Genomic DNA, 26781 nt, shown 5'->3' with positions numbered 1-26781 from the left:
TATGCTTATTAGATAATGCTTCACATTGTCTCATCGACTCATCATTAGCAAATAGAATGTCTTTTCTAGCAGCATCAGCCTTCAACATTTCTCCAAATTTCTTGCAACTGATTCAAAAAGCGTGGACATAGAGTTGATGATAGTGTAACGTGGCGTAGGGTGAAAGAGTGAACAAAACAGGTGAGCCAGCACAATTTTAACCTTGAATTTTATTACAAACAAGTTTACTTGAAAGATTGACAAGATGCCAATGCTATGCCAGTACTGTTTCTGTAAGGTTCAATACACTCGAGATTATCATCTCCCATCGCGAGTAGTGACTATGGAAATACAAAAGTGAGACCAACAAAAAAGAAATCGCACCTTTAAAAAAAATAACATTACATTTACCGGTCTGTCACAGATCATCTTTTTAGACTTTAGACTTTAGAAATGAAGGGGAAAATAATAATTCCTTCAGGAGGATAAATGGGGCCCCACCTGCCATCATTAACACTATCACAGTTCAGGGCGCAGACAAAACACTAAAATGACATTACAGGAAACCTACGTTAGATCGGAGAGGACTAGCTCGTCATTCAAAACCAATGTTTAGCGATAAACATTGTCATGTCATTGACAAACAATGTCCTCGTTTCCTTATCCATTCCTTATGGCAGGCCGTTTGCTAACTTGATTAGTAATGTTTGGTTAGCTAGCTAATGATGAAGCAGAATTTTCTGACAATTTACTCTAACGTTAAAAAGGTATACAACACACGCGAATATCCTTCAATAAATGCACGTCCAAAAATATACTTGTGATTCAAATAAAAATGTGTCCCGCGTTATGTTGGTAGTTATATTCGCTAACGCCAGCAGCTGACTTGATTCAATGCAAGTTAAGCTCAACTAGCCGCCTAGCCGCTAACGGTAGCAAAGCTAATGCTGAGGCTGACGTTTCCCCGTCCAGTTACACTAGCCATGCTACATTAGCATGTTAGCAACTCTTGGAGTGGACGCGACCGGCGTTCGAGCAAACACGGGCACTTACCTGTTGATAATCGATCCAATAAGCTGCGGTAGTTCTTTCGTTTCAAATGCGGTGTACGAAGCCGATAATAGCGGCCGGACAGCCGCTGTCCATTCGTGTTCCCCATTTCCTCCGCTTGACGCCATCTTGAAATCCCATAGAAAAAACTAGTTAGAGGAAGATGAAACTGAGTGCGTGAATTCACAGGGGGCGCTGTCAGCCCGTCAACGCCTTACACCAAACCACCCTTCTACATTTTTTTATTCTTAAATTTATCCCTCTAATTCACGTCACAAATCGTGAGATATTACGTACAATGTGTTGCGGGCCGCCCTACCTTGATATTTTTTTATATTGCTATTGCCAATGAAACGTTCAGAGACAAGGGGTCAAGTCACAAAGACATTGGTGCGATCGATACGTTGGGGAAAATCAAGGTGAAGGTTGGCTTTTTTAAAAGTTGGGGAAGTTATCAATTCGAAAACTTTTTGAAATACAGCCCAACTATCGACTGTAAAAAAGAATGCAAGATTTGACGAGTCAATACGTCACCATCTTTGTAGTCCGAGAAATGTGTAGTCTTCGAACGAAACTTAGTGGATAACGCCTAGATGACGTTTGGAAAATCCTTCCTGCCCTTAACATTGAAAAAAAAGTTGTGTGGCCTGATTGTGACGTTGCACTAATGTGTTTTTGGATTATTGTTTTTTTAAATTAATGGCCACATAAACCCCCAAACTGTAGGAGGCAGCAGCAGATATCTTGAGGCTGAATTTAAGAGTGATTCTATCCGACTTCCTGCTGACACTGGCGAGGAGTGCAGGGCGAAATTGGCTGTGGCAATGGCTAAAGTATTTATAATATCGTTTAAACTGATCATGTTTTTCTTCACCGTTGATGCTGTCTTTGAGGATCAAGTCGGAAAATTTGACTGGTAATAAATAATAAATAAAATGTTAGAAAGACGTGCGTTTTGCAAAATCTTTAAAATATTTTTTGGGGAAAAAAGCTAATGCTAACACCTGCCAGGGTAGTCCAATGTGTGCTTTATACTTCCTCCATGTATCTCGGCTGAAAATTTCGATACCTTATTTACTTAGTTTGACGTTGTTGTTTTTATAAAATCCGATTGTTACTGACCAGAACTTGCACATTAATTCTCATTACTTCTGAAAATGTACACTGGATAGACACAAATATGTCATGCAAGGCTATCAGGCGTTTATTTTATTTTATTTAATGGCCAATTAATAATGAATATTTGAATATATTTTTTCCCGTGACGTTTACTTAAATAAGCCTACTGTTTAAGTTATCTGGGATAGACTCAAGCACCCCCGCCTCAGAAGAAGAAACTTAAATACATTTTCCGATTCGATTCTGTGTATTTTAGAAAGATTCATACAGATTTTAATATATTGGAGGGGTTACTTTACAATAAGTACCAATGATTTTTATAGTAGATAAATTGTACTTGAGTGACACCTTGACCAATGTCCATTGTGCTTTTAAATCATGAATAATTGTATTGAATGCTTTTATTGTCACTATACAAGTATAATGAGATGTAATGCTCCACTACGAAGTGCACAAATAACAACAAACACACAAATAATAACAAATAAATAATCCATAAATAATAAATAAGTAGTCAATAATAACAATATTATAATGTATATGCCTACTGTCAGTAGATGAGACTTAAAAGGTGTCTATTATGCATCTGATTCTGTATGTGCTTGTTCAAGGTGACTCAACAATAAAATGATTATTATGTTATGAGATATTTGTAATATCAATCGAAAGAGGTGATTCCATTTTGGGGTAATAATAACATGGTAAACATTCTGCCTTTTGAACTCAAATTTGCAGGTTAAGTGATATGCTGCATATAGAAACCGTTCTCCTCCAGCTTTCTCTGCATTTTCTTTATCAACCTGTATCCAAACCGTGTGCCCTTAACAGGAGACAGCAATATGTTGGAAATGTCCGTTTTGCCCATTTTGATGCCCAGCTGCAGTCCTCCAAAAAGGTGATTTTAGCAACTGAGAATAATGTTTTTGCTGCGGTGAACATCAGGACTGGAGAACTTTGTGAGTATTTTATGAATCTGTTGGTGTTGTTTGGCTTTTTTTTTTGAGAGGGTTTATTTTTTTTCTCACAGTTTGGCGCCATGTGGATAAGACTGGGCCAGAAGGAAGTATCGATGCACTTCTACATCATGGGCAAGGTGACTTTGTCATCCAAAATAGACTCGCTGTGCTTCATAGTCTGTTTGGTGAAATACTATTTTGCTTCTCAGATGCTGTGGTGGTGGTGGGAAACGGCCGAATACTGCGTTCCTGGGATATAAATGTCGGTGGTTTGAACTGGGAGATGGTGCTGGACTCTGGCAGGTGATAGACGGCTCCATTCCGCATTTCATGGTGAAGATTGTTGTTTGACAATGGTAGGTTTTATGTTCAGTTTCCAGGCAGCTTGTTTAGTTGGGCAGCAGGACACAGTGAAGCATGTGGCTGTTATGAAGAAAACTGCCTTGGCTCTTCATTACCTTTCTAATGGTCACCAAAAGTGGGTTGAAAATCTTCCAGACAGGTTCGTATCCAATCATTTTATTTCTCAAATGTTTAGACTACGGTGCAATGTACCCACTGATTGCAGTTTGCTCTTATAAATTGTGCAGCTTTGGATTGTGTAGTTATGCATATGAAATCTCTTTTTTTCCCTCTTTCCAGTGAGACAGTGGATTACCAGTTTGTCTATTCTGGAGGAACTGGAGAAGTGTATGTACTGGGAATCCTGCCTCATTCCCACATTGCTATTGTCACTTACAGTGTGGAGGATGGAGAGATAATCAAGCAGGTAAACTGAATTTAGCAGCCACTGTATCCAAAGGCGGAATACTGTACTTTGGACTTTCCTGATGATAAGGTCAAGCATTATTGATTTTGTTTCTTTACTTGTTCAGGTTTCAGCCGAAGCGCCTTGGCTGTCTAACATCCAAGTCAGCTGCGCAATGGTGGGCAAGGGAATATTGACGTGTGTCAACCCTGCCTCGGCCTCTCTCTACACTTTAGACATTCATTCCCAGACACAGATGACCCAAATCCCACTGCAGGTATTCAGCTAAGTGAAATAATAAAATCATTTTCATTGTTACTGATTTTTATCTGTCTTATTTTTTTTAAATCCCTCTTTGTAGTCACTTGGACTTGATGTTACACCCGACTTCCAACCGGTGTTAGTGTCCACACAGCCCAATCCTTCCCAGCACCCCCTCTCTGAGTTCTTCCTTCAGCTCAGTCCTGACCATTACCTGCTTCTCCAACTCAACAATGGACAGATAACCACACTGAGAGATTTCAAGCCTGTACGTATTAATCTTGCAGGGCCGCTCCACACAATTGAAAGCGTCACTGGATCATTTTACTCTAAGCATAGTTTTCAATTTCTATATATTTCTAGGCCACCCTGGCTTCCTTTTCCACCACTGGAGATAAAACCGTCCTCGCGGTTATGTCACCAAAGAATGAAACGGTGAGTTCATGCATGGTTTTGTCACTAAAGGCGAAAACAACCAATTGACTGGGGCTGAGTTAACGCTTTCAGGCACGTATTAAACGTGACATTGAAACATTATTATTTCAACCTCTTTAGCCATCAATGGCGTGCGATGAGGTAAATAGTTTGGAGTACCACTCAACGTTTTACAACCTCAACGTAACCAGTGTTTTTATTTTTTTATTCATTTGAGGTTTTATTTATTCATGTTATTAATATTGTATTCATATATACATTCATATTGATTCATGAAGAATATACAATTTTTAAAACAATAGTCTGCCTTTTATCAAGGTTTTTGAAGGTTTAAATGCTAAAACTAAATTTCAAATGTAGTCAGAAAATTTATTTAAAAATATATATATATTTACGTATATATATATATATATAAATATATATAAGAGGTATTAAGATGCAAAACAGACAGACCTGTAGTCCTGATAGTATAGTTCAGTAGTTATTTTCTTCCCAAAAATGCCTAAATATTATGATTTATTTTAATTTTAATTTTAATTGCTGGTGAGGGAAATTAAATTATTAGTATGGAAAAAAAAAAGTTTAACTTTTAAATCTTGCTCTACTACTGAATGTAGTATTTCAAAACTGTCTTGTTTCACGGGTAATGTTCTACAATTGATAACAAGATTGTCTTAAATATTAAGGGTGCATGCTGTTTGTGTATGAAAAAAAGTTATCACTTCTTCTCTTAGGCCTGCAACGTTAACTTGTTCAGTGCTGAAACTGGACGGAGACTTCTTGACACAACCGTGAATGTTAACATTGATCCGTATAGTGGCAAACCACAAAAAGTAAGGAAATCTTTTCAACTCAGTCACTACATTTGATAAGACAACAGACCGCTGGCAGTCCTCCCAATCCTACCGGATTGGACGTCCAATCGCCGTCATTGGTTTTCTTCCATCTTTCAGCTGTACGTTCAGACGTTTCTGAAGAAAGACGACTCTGTTGGCTACAGAGTCATGCTGCAGACGGAAGACCACGCTCTCACTTTCATTCAACAGCCAGGTATTGAAGCTACATTAAACGTGGCTATTTTTTTGTTATGAAGACATTATTGCTGCTGAGTCCAAAATGACAACCTTTCTCCCTATGAAGATGAATCTTTCTTTTTTCAGGGCGCGTCATGTGGACCAGAGAAGAGTCCCTTTCGGATGTGGTGACCATGGAAATGGTGGATCTACCCCTCACGGGAACGCAGGCCGAACTGGAGGGAGAGTTTGGCAAAAAGGCTGGTAAATGTGTCCCTCGCTTCTTATGGAGCTTTATAGACTCTTGTCAATGACTTTGCTGCTTTTAGCTTCACGTTTACTTTTTCTATCCATTTTATTGCTTCGAACGGATGCAGCCATTCAAGGTAAAATGATTCATGTTCACATTCTAGGTTAGCATCTTGTGTCCTCTATCGACTGAAAGCAAAATTGATGTCATGAAAATTCATCACATGAACTAGCGGGACTGCCTTAAACTATAATTTTAAATATTGATTCAATCACTGATTATTTTTGCATTGAATTGATTAATCAGCCTATATAAAGCAAGTTTTTTTTGAAGAACAATAATAAATACGTTAAAAAGAACTTTAATTTTTGTCATTTTTAAATCATTTAGATTATATATTTCCAAACGGTCCAAAAGGTTTTAAAACAGTAAAAAACGTTGTTTTTAAACGAAAATAAACCCTCCTGTAATTATTTTTTTCCTGGAACAAATAATCCACAAACAAAATGAGTAAACAAAACTAAACAATTTGTATGTTGTCGCCCGCCCATTTTTTCGCAGATTGGTTGAGTTTTTTATTTCGCCATTTGTTTTCAGAACAGAAATAATTACCACAATTTGTTTAAGGTTAAAAAAGAATTAAGAATAACTATACAACAATAATATTTACTGTTAAGAGACTTTAAATAAAAAGAATATTTGGACAATATTTAGGATAACATTGTCTCTAACTGGTTAATTGACTCTGAAAAATTGATAACCGCTGAGTTGTTGATAAATCGCGGCAGCCCTAATATGCTGTGTGTGAGAAACTGCAGGGCTTCCATCAAACCTAGTCTGTTATGGTCTTGTATTGAAGATGGCTTGATGTCCATGGTGCTGAAGCGGCTGTCCTCCCAGTTCATCCTACTGCAGGCTTGGATCGCTCATCTGTGGAAGCTCTTCTACGATGCGCGCAAACCCCGCAGCCAGGTCAAAAACGACATGAGCATCGAGACGCTGTCCAGAGACGAATTCAACTTGCAGAAAATGATGGTCATGGTCACTGCATCTGGCAAGGTACTCCTCTTAATAAATACTACTTGCCTCGTGCCACTTAAGAATGAGTGGCATTCGAATCACCGTGAGCTGCCTCCTCGTTAGCTCTTCGGCATTGACAGCAAGACTGGCACCATTTTATGGAGGCACTACCTGGAGAACGTCCCATCAAATGCAGCCTTCAAACTGATGGTGCAACGGACCACCGCTCACTTCCCTCACCCCCCGCAGTGTACACTGCTCATCAAGGACAAGGTATGCGACAAAAGGTTTGCCGTATCCAATGTTTACAAAATTGCCATGATCGGGAATGTTTATTTATGTTCTGTTTATTTCCCCCACCAGGTCTCAGGCTTGACCACACTCCATGTATTTAATCCCATTTTTGGGAAGAAGAGCCACGTTACCCCTCCTTCTTTACCTCAGCCCATACTTCAGTCACTCATGCTTCCTCTTATGGACCAGGATTACGCTAAAGTCTTACTACTTGTTGACGACCAGTACAAGGTCTGACTGCACGTTGGTACTCATGATCATTCGGGTCTTGCTGCCATGGAGTCACGTTTTTTTCAATTTTATTCTCCTCATGTCACAGGTGACGGCCTTCCCTTCCACTAAAAATGTCTTACAGCAGCTTCAGGAAATGGCTTCCTCCATATTCTTCTACCTGGTGGACTCAAACCCGGGGAGATTGTCCGGATACAGGCTGCGAACGGTGAGTGATTCCTGTGTTACTGCCAAGTTATCGCTGAAAAAGCAAAGCCTTGGGTAAAGTGGTCTCAATTCAGTAAATTTGAAGCAAACTGTACCTCTTTAAGTAGTTAAAGACTTGGATTTTGCATGCTTAGGACTTGTCAACGGAGCTGATATGGGAGGTGGTCATGCCCCCAGAGGTGCAGAAAATTGTCTCGGTCAAAGGGAAAAGGCCCAATGAGCACGTGCACTCCCAGGGCCGAGTCATGGGAGATCGCAGCGTCCTTTATAAGGTTGGTAACTTCTCCAAAAACGTTCTCTTGCCGTGTTGGCTCAGAAGCAATGGCAATGTTCGTAGCTTTTGCGGTGGTATTTCGATTGTTTTTTTTCGACAATGACAGTCGATGAGTTAATCTAGATGGAGTGTCTTTTGAATTGTTGTCACGTGACCGCAGTACCTGAACCCCAACCTACTGGCAGTGGTGAGCGAGAGCACGGACCCCCACCAGGAGCGGAGCTTTATCGGCATTTTGCTGATCGACGGCGTGACCGGTCGCATCATCCACGAGGCCGTTCAGAGGAAGGCCAGAGGCCCGGTCCACATCGTCCACTCCGAGAACTGGGTGGTGGTAAGCCTCGTCCGGAAGCGCCGCGTTGGCTCGCGGCATTCCGCCGTGACCTCTTGCTGGGTCTTCAGTACGAATACTGGAGCACCAAGTCTCGCAGGAATGAGTTTTCGGTGATCGAACTGTACGAGGGGACCGAGTTGTACAACAGCACCGTGTTCAGCTCTCTGGATCGGCCGCACGCCCCTCGTGTTCTGCAGCAGTCTTACATATTCCCTTCGTCCATCTCCACCTTGGAGGCCACTCTGACCGAGAAAGGCATCACCAGCCGCCATCTGCTCAGTAAGCGTCCATTTGAGATTTGTCTCCGTGTTTTAGCCTCTTGGACTGAAATCAGCTTTTTGTCCCCCCTCACAGTTGGCTTGCCGTCAGGTGGAATTTTGTCACTGCCCAAAATGTTCCTGGACCCCCGAAGGCCGGAAATAATATCCGAACAAAGCCGGTGAGTTTGTCGTCCCTAATCGTCCTCATAACTTGACATTTATATAAATCTACTTGATTTAAGTTTTTAGATGCGTGAAAACATTTGTCTACGATAGACATCCAAATCAGTGAGCTTGATTTTTTTTTTAAATGTGCATCAATAACTACTGATTGATGTGACATCATTTTACCATGAAGTTACCTATGATGAATGGTTGAAAAAATATATATAAAAAATTCCATAACATTAGGAACAGCCTTCAGTGTTGCACACCTTGGCCAATGAGAGACAGCCATTCGGAGAGAAGGGCCTTGTATTGTTAGCTCTTGAAATGCGGATCCTATTAGCATTGTGCTAATAGATGCGTTTAGAAAACTTATGTTAGTAATCAGTATGTGTTAAGTATTACAGTTGACCTCAAATGAATGTGATCTTTTTTTTTTTTAAACTATCAACATTGGATACTTTTTGAGGGAATGTTCACAATTGAAATCAAATGAAACGGCCGATCACCGAGAAAAAAAATGCTGTTTACAATTATCCACAAGATACCTTTGTCGTTTTCTTACTTTGTCATCATTTCCAGGGAAGAGAATCTGATCCCATACTCTCCGGAGTTAATCATCCGCACGGAATGGTTCGTCAACTACAATCAAACGGTATCAAGAGTGCGAGGAATTTACACTGCCCCCTCTGGACTGGAGTCCACATGTCTGGTGAGTTCCCCTTCGTTTGGCTCCCGCGTGATTACTTTGACAAAATGAAAACGTCAATTTGAACTGAACTTCTCAGGTGGTGGCGTACGGTCTGGACATCTACCAGACTCGCGTCTATCCCTCGAAACAATTCGATGTGCTAAAAGATGACTATGACTACATGCTGATCAGCAGCGTGCTCTTCGCGCTGTTCTTCGCCACCATGATAAGTAAGCGATTGGCTGAAGTCAAGCTGCTCAACCGGGCGTGGCGGTAAAGCAGTCGCTGGCCCTCTGATAGCCCGCGTTCCGCATGCTGAGAAGAAGACGTACCGAGGATTTAAAACAAACAAAAACAAAAAAAAAGCCCTGGAAAAACTGCAAGCGTAATGGAGGGTAGCGCGAAGGGAGAAAAGTGAAAGATTAAACAAAGTTTTATGTGCTTTTTTAACTTATTTTTCCGGCAAAGAAAGAAATTGTAGTTGCATCGGTGCCATGTTTGGATGAACTCTAGATGAAATACTTGAATTTATTAACCTGCTGCAAATATGAATTATAAGTGGATGACAAGACTGAAGCAGCCAATCAGGTGATGCATAAATTTCAAAATCCTGATGTATGAGCGTCATGAAAACATTTTCTTTTTGTTGATCACAATTGATTCAAAAGTAAATCAAGTCCATGTGTTCTAATTACATGTTGGCTGTAGAAAAAGTCTTGTACACAATTTTAATTAATAAGTTATTTATAAATAGATGATTTTTTTTACAATGATTACAACCTCATAACTTAGGGTGTTCACCGTAGTTGAGGTGGACAAATAATCACCTTGTCGAGAAGGAAACTCGTCAGTGTAACAAAGGTTGTAAACGCAGCACTAATCCTCCCGGGAGGAAATGTAACATCGAGTCCAATGTCATACAACACATTTTAAGTACTGTACTGTTTGAAACAAATGCAATTCATACATGCCCCTGATGTTCATTTGACATTTTGTTGAGAAAATAATAAAAGATTACAGCATTTAAGATTACTTTGTCAGTCATTTTCTGATTCTTTTAACACTATTCCACCACATTTACCTAATCTTATGAAATGTACAATAATTACACTTTGAAATCCAGAGACCACAAAAACAATAGAACCTTTTTTTTTTTTTTAAATAGGAATAACAGTGATTGGTTAATATGTTTGGCGAATGTCACACCACATTTGTTGTCCACTCACCCTTCAGTCATGGTAATGATATATATATATTTTTAAATCATATTTAAGATTTTAAGCAGCATGTTGAGGAAAAAAAACATGGAATGAGAATTCTAATACAAGCCCAGCTTGTTTATACTCTTAATTACTCGTTCGCATCCAAGTGTAAAATAGATATTTTATAATCTGCCCTGTTTTGGTTTTTTTTTTTTCGTTCTTTTTTTTTTGTCATCAGAACATCACGGAAGACTGGAATAAAATATTGTCCCCAAAGGAAGGAACCACGAGGTAACTAAATCCTACAACTGGACCGAGAATACTGGAATGTTAAGAGGATTTCCAGGTTGACCCGGAGCAAACACTGTGGTAATACTCACCGGCAAAACATTAGAAACAACAAAGTCACAGTGCTGCATCGACATGCATATTCTTTAAAACATTACCAGTCCATAGAGAAGGCGCATGAATGCGTCTCGTGACTCTCGGCAGGCAGCAGCAGTCTGTTGTTAGGAAAGATCTTTGAAAAAATTTAAAGGAATAAATATTCCTAATTGTGAATGATCTTTCCCGATAAAATTCAAACGGGGCATTTTCACAAAAGGGTTGTTTCGGAGCTGTTCTGTGGCCGTTTGTTCATTTCCCTCATTGGCTGACACTGGCGGCAAAGGCTGTCTGATCCATTTTTACTGGATCATTTGACGAATCTAGTGTAGAACTGCAGGTTTTTTTGGAGCCCCTGATATTAAAGATTTAATTTTTTTCATTCAAATTTGTTTGAAAAGCTCTTTCCATTTGACCATTCTTACTTTAACCTCGTTAACTGCCATTGACGGCGATAGACATCCATTTGAAGTGAACGAGACAGTTAAAAAAACTTTGCCTCAAACGATCTAAATTCGACGTAAATCGTGGATTTCTCACAATTACGATAACGATTGAGTTTCAGCTTGACCAAGCCGTCGATGCGTCGAGATGGAATAGAGGCCATTCGCCGTCGACGTGATTAGCGATTCTGCCATTCGTGTCCCAATCTGGCAGGTTCGCTCAAAAGTCGCCCCCGCCGATTGGCGAACGTCATTTGTCGTGGCGGGAGCAGGATGTAGTGCGTGGTGCTGGCCTTTTTCCCGTCCTTCAAAATGGGAACAATGCAGGGGGAGGTCGGCATCGCGGGTGGCGCCCTCTCGCTCACCAACGACCTGCTCACGTACTGGGGGTCGGCGGCGAAACTCTGCGTGGCCGGCATCACGCCATTGATGTATATGGGGAGGCTCTTGGGGCTTGGCGACCGTGGCGGGCAGGGGGGAACCAGGGGGACCCTCGGAGGGATCTTGGGCGGCTTGTCCTCACCCTGAGGGGTCTTAAGGTAGCTTTTGGGCGGGATGGGGACGCGCGGAGGGATTTCAGGCTTCTCCCAGTCGAATCCGGCGCACAGCGTTTCCTGGCGGCCGCTGGTTAGTTTGCCGTCCCCGCCGGGCCAGGAGAAGGCCGAGGGGGCGTTCCCGGGCCGATATGCAGCATTGACCTGACCTCGGCCCCCACGCGCCGTCGCCGGGCAGCTTTTGGGCAAAAGCGGGCATCGCTCGCTGTTGAAGAACTCCACCTCGTTATCCGCCGCCTCGTCCGACATGAGTTCCTCGGGGTCGGGTAACGGCGGCAAAGGCTTGGCTTCTCTCTGCGGGCCCCAAAACACTGTCCATCGGTGGGAAGAACTATGAGGCACCACCTGGTCTCCTTCATGAGGGTCAGTGGTTTTCTCCGCCGGGACGCAGTAGGAATCAGAGTAGCGCGGGTTCTTCGGGAGGAAGAGGTCTGCTGCAAAAGCACAAGTTTACAAGTTAAATAGGGTTGGAAACGCCCTGTGAGATAGAGGCACATGGCTAGCTAGGCCTATCAAAATTAATCCATTGAAGTCATCATTAAGGTCCCTGAAAACTATTTTCTGACTTGACATTGTACAAGTCATTCTATATTACGCTCTCACCAGTAAACAGCTTTTCTCATTTGGACATCTATTGCCATCAATGGCAGAAGGGATTTTTAAAATAATAATCCAAAACATAAATGAATGAAGTTGTGAGAGCAAAATAGACTTGGGCCACACTTATGAGTTTGCATTCATAAGTTACTTTTTTAATTAATGATATTTTATTTAGAATCATTTGTATTTTTTATTTATAATGGCTTTTATTCAATGTTCTTACTATTTATCTCATCCATTTGACCCAAAATGGGCCTTCGACTTAATGCAGACATCTTAGTTAAAATGATCTATATTCCTTTTATAGTTGAAGTACTAAATAAGAGTAAGTAGTGTAATGATGACATGTTCTTCCTACGTCTGCGTAGGTTTTCTTCGGGTACGCCGGTTTCCCCCCACATCCCCAAAAACATGCATTGACCACTCTTTAAATTGTCCCTAGTTATGAGTGTGAAAAGGAATGATTATTCAGCTCTTTGTGAGATAAGAAAGAGTGAAAGAATAATAAATACATTACTGATTTTTCATTCATGGGAGCAAAAAAAAGCCATAAAAAAGCCCTAAAAAGCCCAGATTAAAAGTCTACCATTGTCCAAATAATGCCGGACCTATCTGCACAAGGTCTCCCTATCGTAGTTTCCTACCCGGGAGGAAACGGCTCTCAGGGGAAGAAACATGGAAAAGAACATGCAATGCCTGAGACAAGAATGGTGATAGGTCAGGAAGGGGAAAAACAGCCGGCGACAGGCACCAAACAGGAAAGGGAGCGACAAGACCTAAAAAACAAGCGCTTAACCAGTCACCTTTGTCGTCAAACATCAGCCACAACACCCTGATTAACCCAGAGAATGGACACTATCTTAACGGAGCTTCCCATAACTTTGCCTGCGGAAACATCCCACGTGGGCCAGCAGCTGGTGACCCGAGGGCGGGAGGCCGACCGACGTCGCCCCAAAGCCCGCCCAGGCCGCGTTGCCCTTATATAGCGTGACGACAAACTGAACTTGAGACGAAATGGAAACCACGCAACGCAATATCAAAAAGTACGACCATATCATGAAAAGGAAAACCAGAAGAATGAACAACATTCACCAGATACGCTATCACAATAATACATAATCTGGAAAGATGACTAATAGTAACAATCGGTGGTGTCTTAAGATATGAGTAACCCAATTAAAGAGTTTTTAAGATACAAGCTGTTGTTCAGCTGATTTTTTGTTTGTTTTTTTGCTTCCACTGGTGGGCAAAAATGTGAGATAAGATTTGCGACCTCAACTGAGCACAATTTGGGACATAATGCAACAATTCCTTAAAAGGATTGAACCAAGTTTGTTTTTCATCAAGTATAATATCATACAATGCTATTGTATTTATTTTTTAAAGTAATTACAATTGTACCTCTACTTACGAAATCATTTGGTTCCAGAACTTTTCGTAACTTGAAAATTTCATAAGTAGAGCAAGTACTTTATATGTAAACATTTAGCCGAGATTGACAGGTATGAAAATCTTGAAACATGTATAGTGGTTGTTGTGAGACAGCCAATGAGAGCCCAGTAGAGTGTAGCAAGGTTCCAAAGTGAGAATCAATGCATCCGCGACAATATTTTCTAAATAAAATAATGGATGAGGAAATGCATTTATACTTTTTGGGAGGATTTCGTAACTTGGATCTTTCGTATCTTGAAGCACACATTTGCATATAAAAAGCTTTCGTAAACGCAAAACATTTTGTACCTAGAGGCATTCATTCATAAGTATAAGTATGACTGTATACATATTTTTTAGGCATTTTAATGTCAGTTTTAATGAAGACAGGTGATTTAAGACTTACTTTTTGAGTTAGCAAGCATGATATCACAAAGAGCATTTTAAATTTGTATTTTGAGGGATAGATATAAATAGATAGATAAAAAAAGAGAAACAAAAACAACCACTGGACTTTAACAATGAAAACTGTATTTTTTTGTCATGCACATTTGTTAAGAAAGGAATAGAACATATTATGGAAGAAAATGTATTCTTTACAACAGAGGTCAATCTGGCTATTCCTCAAAACCAATCTTCATTCATGCAAATGTGTGTTTTATTCACTTAAAACATTAAAAGAATCGGATAGAAAGGTAATACGAAGGAGACTTACTGTTGCATTCTCGGATTATTCGTTGCTCGGTCTGCGTCAGATTGTGCTCCCCCTCGCTGGTGGCCAGGTCCAAAAACACGCTGCAAAACAAGCGTAGGGCGTGCACGCGTCAATCATTTGTGCACGTAACCCATCCGAAGTGAGTCATTACATGCGGCATAGCCGGGATGACGACATGTGGTCTGACCCAGGATGTAGTGAGCAAGTTAACCCACTAGCCGCCTCACGGCGATAGATTTCCATCACCTATTTATCTGTCGCCGTCAGTGGCATCCAATGAGTTGTTAGATACAAAGTCAAGTACCTGCTAAAGTCACGCTGTGTCCAGTAGTTGTTTTCGCTCATGTTGTGATATCAACAAGGTAGCGGCTTGCCCACAGAAACAGTCAGATCTTGCCATTTAACCCATTATGGCTTCCCTGCAACCAGTGCTGTTGAAGGCAGAAAGCGGAAGAAAAGTTAAAATTCAAGGTCAATTATTTAAAAATATATTTCTGGTTCGTCGCCAAGTATTTTTCCAAGTGTCAAAATATGTCGAGGAGGAACAGTAGAGTAAACAGCCAAGCAGACCAAAAGGTTAATACGTGTACAAACTAAACTTTTCAGGTGTAATGATTCCCAAAGCTGTTCCATTTGCAAATGAACAAACTATAAGATCAATATTCGGAATGCTGCTTTGAAATGGAAAAAAAACGTTATTCTTCTTTGCCTGACAAGTGTGGGGGGAAAATGTCGAAAGAACATGTATAGTCAGTGAAAGAGGTCCCACACTAACACACGTACAATAAAAGTCCCCGATATTAAAATAACAATAAATGTATAAGTTGATTTTTTTACCCCATCATTAGATTAGATTAGAAATTTATTTCATCCCGTATTCGGGAAATTCACTTGGTTGCAGTAGCAAGACAGTAGCAAGCACAGACACAGAAGACATTGTAGACCTAGACCAAAAAAAACTGGAGCCACACACAGCAAGTCCACAAGGTGGGGAACTTCTGCAGACTGAGACCGAGGTTAAATATGCAGAATCATTCTTCATCCGCACAGTCTCTCGGTAGTCCGGAGCTGATCCTCTTCCTTGCCTAGATGCTCCTAAACTGTCCTATCACTTGATCAGCAGCAAAATAGCCATAAATTCGATCCAGCCTCCATTACAACAACAAATATTTCAATGATACCTTTTTAACAAAAATTACTCAAGTGAATCTTCCAACCGACTCAGTCAAATTGGAAGATCTCAGCGGTAGATCCACAATCTCTCCCAGCACACCAACATGTCACCGCGCAGCGGCTTGGGAATGGCTGTACTCGGAGCGACAAATAAACAAACAAATAAATCCAGCCGCGTGTCAGCTTATTGCCGGACAATCACGCAAGCTCCGTCCGGGTCAGATGTGGGAGGACAAGCGGCAGCGGGCGTTCGCCGCCCTCCTTCCTCGGCATGGGCATGAGAGCGTGCAGTATCCGCCCTCCCAACAGTGGCCGATTGTCTAGCATTCTTGTGAATGTCGTTGATAAGCTACACCATGCTACATCCGAAAGCACCGCACACTGCCAGGCTTTCTTCAAATCCTTGGCCTGATCCAATAATAGTATAGTAAATGATACTTTGGCTCATTTATATATTTTCAACTCATTGGCTGCCATTGACAGTGATGGATGTCCAGTTCATTTCACCTGTGAGGGCTCGCTGCAGTACTATGCTCACATAGCAGGAACATAATGGTGAAATGTTTCCATAATGTGTAATGAATGCTCTTTTAAAATGCAAACATTAGTCATGCTTGTATTACAGATAAAAACATTTTTATTCTTTTGTGAATGACCGTACATTCCTTCTCCAATCAGTCCGGGCAAATATATCTACTCGAGTAAAAATGCTGTTAAATTGAGAGAATTTTACTCGGCATACTTTTCAACTTAAAAATAAAAAAGTGTGCCCATTTAAAATACTTGAAGAGTTATTAAGTAACTTGTGTGTGTGTGTGTGTGTGTGTGTGTGTGTGTATGTGTGTGTGTGTGTGTGTGTATGTGTGTGTGTGTGTGCGTGTGCGTGTGCGTGTGTGCGTGTGTGTGTGTGGCTTCTGGTAGGAAAGGCTTTTTTTACACACGTGTACAAAAAGGGAAAATCTAATTACTATTTAACAGATGTGATCGAGCACAATAGTAGTGGAAGCCATTTTTTATTTTTTTGCAACACCCTAGATTGATCACCAGTCAGTCATAGGGCACACAGACAGACAACCACTCTCACTGGCACCAAGTGGGACTTGAACCCAGACTGCCCACACCAAAGTCAGGCAGAAGAACCACTGCACCATCAGGTGGTTGTGTACGTATTTCAATATTTTTTTCCTAGTTGCAGTACCACATTTAGCCAGCAACCTTACACAGCATTGCTCTTTTGAGGTGTATTGTATTAAGGGATGCATCAAAAATGTCCAACAACTCAAATGTAAACAGGCTCCCACACAACTATTTGGATATTTATTTCATCCAAATCCACCCAGTGAGCCTCGGAGATGGAGGAATTGTAGCGCCAGTTGGCTCGGTGTGCATGAATGGAGCCACTCTCAGCTATAAATGGGCCTTTGTGACACTTTGGAGTGCAATGAAGCAGGGCTTTACAATGCAAGTGAACTTTCCCATGAGGTGAGGACAGAAGATAGACCACCGAACTGAGTGGGCATAGCTGTTAGCAGAACAAACCCCCTGAAGTCAGTGGCTGCCATTGACGGTGAGAGATGGCCACTAGGACACTAAAGAGTCATTCATATGGCACACTTATTAAACTAACCTGCTTGAGTACATGCGCACAACAGCCACAATGTTACGTGCACTGAATAGAAGATAATGAGATCAAATCATAGTATTAAAAATTGCCATCTGTGACAGGGGGTGTGATTTAATGACTTCACTAAACAAAGGGTTAAAATAAAAAGCACTTGAGTTGTACAGCTTCCAGTAGCCTATAATGACAACCTCACTAAATGTTCTATACAATATGCAATTTCTATTGTTATATTCCAGGAAATAGCTGGCCAACAGTAAGTCATTGTATGTGAACTTCCTCGTCATTCATGCATTGCTAATAAAGTGTTTGCGTCAAACTATAAAATATGTAGCAATACTTGGAGGGTTTCATCAATTGAAGGGGTGGTCTGGAATGTAAACCCTCATGAGCAGAGTCTCAAACAAATACTAAAGGCCTCTTCTTTAATAGCCACCCGCCCTCCTACAAATAAGCACTTTTTATCCTCTCCAACCCATTAAATAAACGCTACATGCAAGAAGTGCCCGGAAAGAACCCACGCAAGCGCAGGGAGAAAAATGTCAAGTTCACATTCAGAGGAACTTTGGAGAGAACCGACTTAATTTAAAGTAAAAAATAAAATAAAAAAACAATACCACCATTCACATTCATGCCAATAGTCCAAGAAATACTGTAATATTACAGCATTGTTACCAAATGAAAATCATTCACATATTTTCAACTACATTTAAAAAAAAAAAAGCAAATTACCATTAATAGAAATTAAAGTTTAAGACATAAATGCTGTTTTATCACATTTTCATCAAAATGGTTAGCAAGTGCATTAATGATATCAATAATAGTAATAAGACTAGTAATTTAACAATGTTTTGTTTGTTTGTTTTGGAGATTTTTGGACCCAAAAAAATATTCCTCAGGTCAAATTGACCAAAGAAGATTGATTACAAGTGAACCTTGAAAAGGTGGAGAAAGTTAGGGTGATTTAAGATCCACGACTGAAAAAAAAAAGCTCTTTGCAGTATTTTCAATTTGCGCTATTAAAATGCTGTGATTTTTCTTCTTCTTAAATAGGGTGTTTCTGGCTATGCCTGAGCATCAAACATAACTGGAGGGTTAACCAATGTCAATTTGAACAATGATGCAATATTAGGATTATTTCTTCATTTTAATTTCCTCACTAGTTAATGATCAGTTAATCACGTAAGCTTAATCGGGATGAATGGGGGGAAAGATGTCAACGCCTTGAATAAATAGAACATTCTGAAGAAAAACAGTAAGTAGGACAAAAACTTAATGGCCCTTTTCTGCTGTTTGTTTAACACTATTCAAAAAAAACTGAGACAGCTGCAATATCAATCAAAATGAAGAGAGGCGTGAAATATTCTCAACAATGCCCGTATTAATAGAATTGTTTGGTCACCTTTAAGAATTATTCATTTCCAAATTATTGTCTTCTTGGTGCAAGCACGAGGTGTGTTAACCCCTTATATGGAAGCCATTTAACTCATTAGCTTCCGTATGACGGAGCTGGGTGTCCAATCTAGTTTGACTGGCAATCAAAGTCCTCCCTGCATAATGAATTGGATTCCTATTGTTGTTAATTGTAGGAAATTAGTTAAAAAGTATCAAATTAAAAAATTAAAAAATTGAGTGTTATTGAAGACCATTAGTAGTGGCTGTTTCAGTGTTAATCCAATTTTAATTAATGTTTTTTATTAACATTTGATCAATTTGTGGATGCATTTATTCATAAAAATATATAGTACATAAGATAAATAAACATTATAATTAAGAAATTTGTGAACATCAGATTTTGGGTCATATAATGTACATTTGAATACTATACTAAATGTTAATATTGTGGACAAATTGACCAAAGAATGAGGTTACATTTTTTATCAAATGACCAAATTACCCATCACTTACTGCATTAGGGGTAAATAAAAGAGGAATACTTTTATGAGAGTGGGTATTTTTCTCCCCCCTCAAACAAGTTAATATATTTTTTGTACTTATTTAATAAATTGTCTACAAAGTGTGTGAGCGGTCTCTAACCTGAAAATGCCCTGGACCCTAATCCCCCTTTAGACTGCATATACTGTAGCGCCCCTAGCGGTGAGTCTCGACCATGCAGTCGTGAGTCGATTATCGTTAGCGGACGCCAAGCGTGTCATTATCTAGGCGAACTCAAGCACATCCTGACACGAATAAAGTTACACCTTCTGGACCACTCTCAGTTAAAGCCCACCTTTAGACGGGAACAAAAGTGCTCCCTCACCCATAGATTCGCTGTAAATTCACTCGAGGAAGACTTAATTCAAGAAAATCCCGGTACCCCTCGCGAATGTTCAGCGATCGCTCTAAACTATGAATACGTTTCATTTGATTCTCACGAGATGAACAGTAAGAAGGTTTTGGGGACTCACCGACTCGGAGGGCATCTGAGCTCCATCACTCGCTCGTAGCCAGCGCGGAGCCAGCCATGTGCATCAGGATGTACTACTATAAACAAGAGGGAGAATGAGAATGAGAAGTGAGCTCATTGTGTCTCCGTGACGTCAGCACGTGGCCTTATATAAATGCCTTGGTGCGCTTCAAACTCCACCCCAACCTCCTCTTAAAGGGGAAACGCTCCCTAAAAGTCAGAACACCAAATGCCTCATTCCATTCCCCCTGCTCTTAAATCACGACTCTTTTATCGTGATGTCACACGTGGAAAAACCTCAGATTGCACCAGTAGTAGTAAAACCTTTAATGGCATTGGATCGGGTTGAGGAATTGAAATTGGCTGTGTTGGGACTATGGTTATGATATACATGAAACAAGACAAAGAGCCACAGGATAGACAAAATATAAGAAGCAAAGAGCCGCATTCATTTTGACCACGGTCCACATGTAGCTCAAGAGCACCTCTGGTATTTAGTATGATATGGCATGGCATGGATGCACATGTCATGTCGCTCTACCCATTGGTGTCCAAACTATTCCCCAAGGGCCAACTGTAGTCTTCTGCCCAGTTGTATGGCCTGCAGCATTCATTCACTCATTAATTTTCTGAATCGCTTATCCTTACAAGGGTCGCGGGGGTGCTGGAGCCTATCCCAGATTACTACGAGCACCAGGCCCTGGAGACTCTGAATTGGTGGCCAGCCAATTGCAAGGCACAGGGATACTAAGGACAACCATTTACACTCACACTTATACCTAGGGGCGATTTAGAGTGTTCAACCAGCCTACCGTGCATGTTGGAGGGAACCGGAGTACCCGGAGGAAACCCACGCAAGTCCAGGGAGAACATGCAAACTCCACGCAGTGAGGACCCACCTGGGAATCGAACCCTCGGCTCCAGAACTGCGAGACCGATCACTTAAACTTTGGTATTATGTGAGCTCAGTAGTCATTGGCATAGCAAGACGCACCTCCATCCATTCATTTTTCAGCACCACTTATCCTCGTCAAGGTCACAGTGTGCCGGAGCCCATCTGTTTATATATACTAATCTGAATCTCACAATGTTTCCTTGTTTTATTTTCTGTGGTGGGAGGGAATAGGAAGCGTAGAAAATGCACAAAGGCGCTTTTTGAAACACATTTTTGACACCTTTGGTATACATATTATTACGTATATATATTCTTCCATTAGAGAGTCTCTATGTTTCATTTTTAATGGTACAGTGGTGTTCAAGTTTATTTATAACCTATACTGCCATGGTCTGACATTTTTTTTATACACAGATCTATACTAAAGACACGTGTTATATACACAAAAGCAACTGTCGTTTAAAAAGGAAAAGAAAAACATTTATTGTACCAATGTTTATATTTCTCTCAGTGGGTCAATAAATCTAACATCCATGTTTTCTGGAGGTTGGACAAAACCCACACAAGCACAGGGGGAAACATCCCAGCAGATTTAAACAGGGAACCTCCTTGCTGAGGAAGCTGTAAACTGGACCACTAAACTATACAGACTAAAGAAACACATAAATAAGAAAGAGATTTTTAAAAACACATGACTAAGTGAACTCAGCTGCTGTCATATTTCGTTCATGTTTCTCACTGAGCTTGCAGCAGTAAAAAAAAGAAAGAACAAGTTTATTGTCGGATACGTTGCACAGGTAACGTATTGCAGCAATCAAACTAGTCATGCGACAAATTTGATCCACATCCTGTTGTGTCATTCCACCATTAGAGGAAATGCTTGTTTATTGTATTTGTCACTTTGTCACTCGTTTGAGAATGTATTCGCAATTCTTTAAATCCGGTTTGAGGTAAACTGAGGATAACTGCGTAATACTACAAGCGGGTAAAAAATGCATTCAGCAACAGTTCTGTGAGTGGCCACCCTGAGATTTGGGATTTAATTTAGCAAAAGCTTAATTCACTCTATTCAATATATAAAAAGAAACCAAAAATGTTCACAGTTCACTAAATACATCGAAATGTTTATCTTGGGGGGCTAGCGGCGTCTGGATTTTCAGGAGTTTGAGGGGATTTCTGATAGATGGGCAAGCACATTTTCTGTGGGGTATTTAGTGTGGGTGCCTATGGGTGCCTGTGGTGACCTGCGATGCAGTGCAGTGGGGGTTGTTGTTAGGGCGGGACCATCTCGCACTGGGGGAGGTCAAGTCATTTCCTGCTCTGAGAGCTCCTTCGTCCCTCGCAGCTGTGGGTTCCGTCAGAAACTCAACTCCCACATTTGCGAGCCTCCTTTCGTGTGCTTCCTTTGAGATGAGGCTTCTCTGTGAAGGAACATAAGACGATGCCCAACGAGGTCTTGTTTTCATCATTTGGACTGGACTGACTGGAACGCAGCATCAACAAAGGCCTAGGAGAGCTTTTCCAGTCCCAGACTGCAGTTCAACACCAGCACCAGTCACATTGACCACACAGCTCCAAAACAAATAGAACAATTTACGACTCAATCTCTGCTTCAAGTCTTAGAACCTGAACATGGTAATGGTAAAATTATATTACTCCCTGAAGCATCTGCTGAAATGAGAGTTTTTTATGCTGAGTTTAAGGACATCCTTCTAGATAAATTTTCCCCGACTTTGTACAAACACTTATTCTCATGAGGACAGGTGATCTGAAAGCGGGATTAAATAAATTGGGCGGAAAAGTGCAGACCAGTTAAGAAAAAAACCCTAAAAAAAACTAAAAAAAACACCATAACCTACAATTCCACTCTTCAATGGAGCTAGCATGTTTCTATGTGAGACAAAACCCAAGAACATGGCAAACGCCATTCGATTTGATCCTTCAACTCAAGATGTGTTAACCAAAGTTCTGCCTATACTTATATTGCAAAAGCATTTTCTCATTCATAGCTCACGTGTAATTCCATTTTTATCATGCTCCAACATGGATAACAATGAAAGTCGACCGTGATGACGAATCAGTGCTATCGGGCAGAAGCCCGAAACGGATTGTGTTCAACCTTCTTCCATCTCAAGGAAATATTTGCATTAACATACATGATCCATGGTAAATACATCTGTGCTCTGTTGATTTGCTGACACAGTGTCACAGGGAATTCTCTTATAGCAGAACCAGCTGTGTACAAATATGTAATAGTAATTACAGCCAGCCTGGTGTTTGCAGTCTACGGGCTTTGCTCAAATTCCTTCCTGTTCCTCTCAATACGAATGAATTCACATGACATACATGAACCTTTTCAGCAACAGTGGTCAGCTGCTGTATTCAAAAGTTGACACTGAAAACATTTATATGGGTCAGGAAAAAAGCAATATCTATTATTATTATGTAGCTACTTTTTCATTGTAGTATTTTTTTCAATATTCATTTTGTAACGGTGGAAGAGTGGTTAGCACGTCCACCTCACACTTCTGAGAGTCAGGGTTGAATCCCCGGTGAGTTCTGACTTTCCCGTGCAGAGTTTGCATGAACTCCCCCTTACCTGCGTGGGTTTTCTCCGGGTACTCCGATTTCCTCCCACATCCCCCAAAACATCCATGGTCAGGTGGTTGAACACTCTATACTACCTCTAAGTATGAGTGACCTACGATTGGCTGGCGACCAATTGCGTGAGGTGTGCTAATGAACGTTTGTTCATTCGCTCTAATGTGGGTTGAATTATTGTTCTTGTAGGGGTTAAAAAAAGTTCATGCGTGATGGTTCAACTTGAAGTCATTTTTAAATAAGAAAACGTTGCGCTGCGTATAACGTGTGGGTGAATTTGAAACAAAACAAATAAAGGATTTATTGAGTTGATGAGTAATCTGATTTACCCAGTTCTAAAATGGTGAAACTAGGTGTGGCGTTATCCACCACTTGAGAAACACTCATGCTCATTTTTTTTGTGTTCTGTTGACCGGGAATAATACTGATCTATGTGAAAAAGCATTTCCTTTTTGTCCTCACAAATTCACAAGTTCCAATGGGCCACATTTTATCACGACCAACAGCAGAACATGAGCTTAAAAACATGCCGATTGTTTAATGTTTCCATTTATTTATTTTTTTCCGGGAAAAAAATTGTCTCGGGCAAGAAGGAGACAGGAAAGGATCGAGTTCCTCAGTTCTCTGAGTGGGCCACATGACCTTTGACCACATAGCGTGAGGGGATACAGCTCAGTTATCAAATAATCAACTGCCGTTATGAGTAGGAAGAGGAGGACTGGCTGTGGATTGATGGGTGCCTTTGATCCAAGGCTCTAGGGAGGAAAAATATGTCCAATTTGAGTGATACGGAGAAATGAAACAAGTTTCAAGTGCTATTTCAGCGACCCTTGTCGTGTTTTATTCTCATAGTTTAGTGTATATGTGGTAATTCTGCATCAATGAATATACTCATATCTGGAAGGATAGAAAAAAAGATTCATCCATGTGATGTTTTGGGGTTTTACATGTGATAAGCATCATGGTCAATATTTGCTTGTGCTTCATTTTCGCAACTTGTTCTGGGGTCAAAGTCTTATTAGTCCTACTGCTGTCATCATGAATGTCCTGTACCTGAAGTGAAGGTGTTTTTCCAACTTTTTGAGTCCAACATTTTTCCAGGAAACCCTCTTCCCATAATCCAACACCAATAGCACAAGTGAAAACATGAAATACAAAATGAAAAAGCTGCCAACTTTGAGGTGAAAACCTTCAACGTTATAAGAAATCAGAAGTCTAACCTTTTTGCAAGGGGGAAAGAAAAGTCAGAAGTACAAATATATATTTTGATAGGATAGCCTGATGAAAATGAAACCATTTTTTTCCAACATGAAGCCACAATATTACGATATTAAAGTTTCTCGATGAGTCATATTGGCACTTGTTTCAAAAATATATTTGTTGTCATGATTTCACACCTTTTATTTTGAAACACACCTGTACTTTCTTAATAAAAGTTGGTATTTTGATTAACCTCTTGAAACCATTTTTTTATTAACTCTTTAGCTGCCATTGACAATGATAGACGCCCAATCCATTTTCACTGGCAGCTAAACATTGTCTCATGCCATTTGAAATAAATGCTAATTCAAGTTTAGAAAGTTCATTAAAATGCAAAATATTACAATAGAATCTTACATGTGCCCTGTGATTGGCTGACAGCCAGCTGGGCAGCTCCAGCACCCCTCCTTTTGAGCATAAATGGCACAAATTAATCATTTTATATATGATGAAAATCAGGTACAGCAGGCATTTATGGTAAAATAAACATCAGGGCTGCTTGGAATGTGACTAATTTGCAGTGACTGACCAATTTGGCATTTATTGGTTAATACACCTAGTTGAAAAAATCCATAAAAAGGAACCATTTATTCTAAATAATAATAATAAAATAAAAAGGAATCAACTTTCTCGTGGCCCCGTAAGTCTGATTGCCCTAGTTTGAGAACCATTCCTGATATAAACAGATTACTGCTGTTGTAATCTCAGATTTCACTGCATTTTTTACCAACTAAGGAAGAATTTGTGTGTCGATCCCTGCTGATTAGCTCACAATCCTGCGACATGACAAAGTACTTAGTACTTTTCCTTGTATTTTGTCCTTTTTTCTTCCGTCCAACCTCCACTCGTTGCTTCCTTGGCTTTACTACCGCGCACCATCATTTCCTGTTGACTCACCAGTAGAAAGAACTATTATGGTACTATTATTCAGCATAATATTTACCACACGCCACCACTCGCTGCAGCATGTCTCTAGAGAAAAAATATTTGGGTTTTTTTTCATTCCTTGATTGAAATCTGCTATAACAAACATTGAGGTGAAGGGATTCAACCAAACTAGTGACTAAAGTTCCATGGCTGTGGGCTGTTTAAAAATGTGTCATAACTGATAGGGAGGAAACGATGCCATGGCGACGTGCAGGCCTACGTAAAAGCGTGGGCAGCATGTACCCCCGTGTGCGAAGGAGGGCCCGGAGGGGGGCGGGGCTCTCTGACGGTTGACTCATTCAAAAAACAGTTTGTGAGTCACAGTGCGAGCTCTGGAGCAAATGTAGCACTTCTCCATGTATATGAGGCTATATCCGTTCAGGATAAGAGAACTCCAGTTTGACCTTTAGCTCCATCTTATGATGCATCATGTAAATTAAATGTCATTGCATCAACCTGGTCTGAAGGTTAGTGGAGTGTAACCCTACAAGCAATCGGGTCAAAGTTTGCAGTGATGGAAACATGACATGATTGTGATACACACCTTACTTGTTACGGTAGACCTGTGGAGCCTGTTCGAAAATCTCTCCTATTTTACAATACACGCCAACTTTTGGATGCGGCATATTTGATTTATTCTAATTGTGGATTCAGAAATTCGTGGTTTACAAAACATGCTCAATTAAGGTTTCAAAGAGGATTACAATCTAGGCTAGCGGTGACCAAGCATTTTAGAAAAATCAAAGGATGCGAGGGCCAGCTTGAAATCCTATTTTGTACTTTCATATGTTAAAGTGAGGATCCAAATCAGGTAAAAAAAATGATCCGGTTTTTAAAAATTTACTTATTGATTGCCATTGATGGTGAGACATCCAACCCAATCTGGGGAGTAAATGATTAATCAAGTCAACTATGCACTGCATGTGATTAATCTCGTTTAAAAAGATAATAATCGCCTGACAGCATTAATTATATATGTATACTCTACTAAAACAAACTCAAGAACAAAGTAAAACAAAATACTGAAATTCTAGTTTCCTACATTGACTGAAAATAACAGAAAGGCACTGTTTAAGTGACGACATCCGCCTAGTGTTAAAGATGAGAAATGCAACAGGATGTAGGCTGTGTTTAAGATTCTTTTGCAGGCCATATATTCACAAATACGTATTTTTATCCTTTGCTACGGGCCAATAAAAGTTATTTCCATATACATGCGAAATAGCGCATGAGATTAAACATTGTTTAACGCAAACATCAAATTGCATAGTTGTGCAAATA

At 40.3% G+C, this 26781-nt stretch overlaps 3 protein-coding genes across 12 annotated transcripts in view; 1 reads left to right on the top strand and 2 right to left on the bottom strand.

Moving 5' to 3' along the window:
• Positions 1-1173, bottom strand: part of ubr4 (ubiquitin protein ligase E3 component n-recognin 4) — a 38710-nt gene extending 37537 nt beyond the window's left edge. For all 9 annotated transcript variants that reach the window (XM_077604605.1, XM_077604623.1, XM_077604630.1 and 6 more), the window contains exon 1: positions 1033-1173. In XM_077604605.1, the coding sequence (XP_077460731.1) occupies positions 1033-1157 (125 nt within the window). In that variant the 5' untranslated portion in view covers positions 1158-1173. The remainder of the gene's footprint in view (positions 1-1032) is intronic.
• Positions 1174-1777: 604 nt separating this feature from the next.
• On the top strand, positions 1778-10314 carry emc1 (ER membrane protein complex subunit 1). The gene is made up of 22 exons (XM_077604574.1): positions 1778-1945; positions 2977-3104; positions 3176-3241; positions 3314-3407; positions 3478-3606; positions 3747-3873; positions 3980-4129; positions 4214-4381; positions 4477-4548; positions 5283-5381; positions 5502-5598; positions 5709-5825; positions 6671-6870; positions 6955-7104; positions 7195-7356; positions 7445-7564; positions 7698-7835; positions 7998-8171; positions 8240-8450; positions 8526-8610; positions 9179-9308; positions 9385-10314. Exons 1-22 carry the CDS (start codon positions 1854-1856, stop codon positions 9562-9564), a joined length of 2889 nt encoding a protein of 962 aa, XP_077460700.1. The 5' UTR covers positions 1778-1853; the 3' UTR covers positions 9565-10314.
• On the bottom strand, positions 9785-19983 carry errfi1b (ERBB receptor feedback inhibitor 1b). Of its 2 annotated transcripts, none has more exons than XM_077604589.1 (4): positions 19819-19983; positions 14921-15047; positions 14617-14696; positions 9785-12304 (listed from the first exon to the last, which is right to left on the bottom strand). In XM_077604589.1, the coding sequence occupies exons 2-4, from the start codon at positions 14959-14961 to the stop codon at positions 11496-11498; spliced, it is 930 nt and encodes a 309-aa protein (XP_077460715.1). In that variant the 5' UTR covers positions 14962-15047; positions 19819-19983; the 3' UTR covers positions 9785-11495. The 2 variants fall into 2 exon arrangements, with proteins under 2 accessions (XP_077460715.1, XP_077460722.1); XM_077604596.1 differs by having other exon boundaries at positions 9785-12301.
• Positions 19984-26781: the final 6798 nt, after the last annotated feature.

This window comes from Stigmatopora argus, chromosome 1 (assembly GCF_051989625.1).
Source record: "Stigmatopora argus isolate UIUO_Sarg chromosome 1, RoL_Sarg_1.0, whole genome shotgun sequence".
NCBI classification, from domain to species: domain Eukaryota; kingdom Metazoa; phylum Chordata; class Actinopteri; order Syngnathiformes; family Syngnathidae; genus Stigmatopora; species Stigmatopora argus.
Note: the sequence above shows the minus strand (reverse complement) of the source record. Positions and strands in the feature narration are given on the sequence as shown.

Excerpts from the sequence above, each read along its gene's own strand:
- emc1 (XM_077604574.1), top strand. The coding sequence starts at position 1,854 with ATGGCTAAAGTATTTATAATATCGTTTAAACTGATCATGTTTTTCTTC. Across the intron at positions 4,549-5,282 it reads TGTCACCAAAGAATGAAACG|GCCTGCAACGTTAACTTGTT; the intron begins GTGAGTTCATGC and ends TTCTTCTCTTAG. Across the intron at positions 5,826-6,670 it reads AGAGTTTGGCAAAAAGGCTG|ATGGCTTGATGTCCATGGTG; the intron begins GTAAATGTGTCC and ends CTTGTATTGAAG.
- errfi1b (XM_077604589.1), bottom strand. The coding sequence starts at position 14,961 with ATGAGCGAAAACAACTACTGGACACAGCGTGACTTTAGCAG. Across the intron at positions 14,697-14,920 it reads ACACAGCGTGACTTTAGCAG|CGTGTTTTTGGACCTGGCCA; the intron begins GTACTTGACTTT and ends CTTGTTTTGCAG. Across the intron at positions 12,305-14,616 it reads AATAATCCGAGAATGCAACA|CAGACCTCTTCCTCCCGAAG; the intron begins GTAAGTCTCCTT and ends GTGCTTTTGCAG.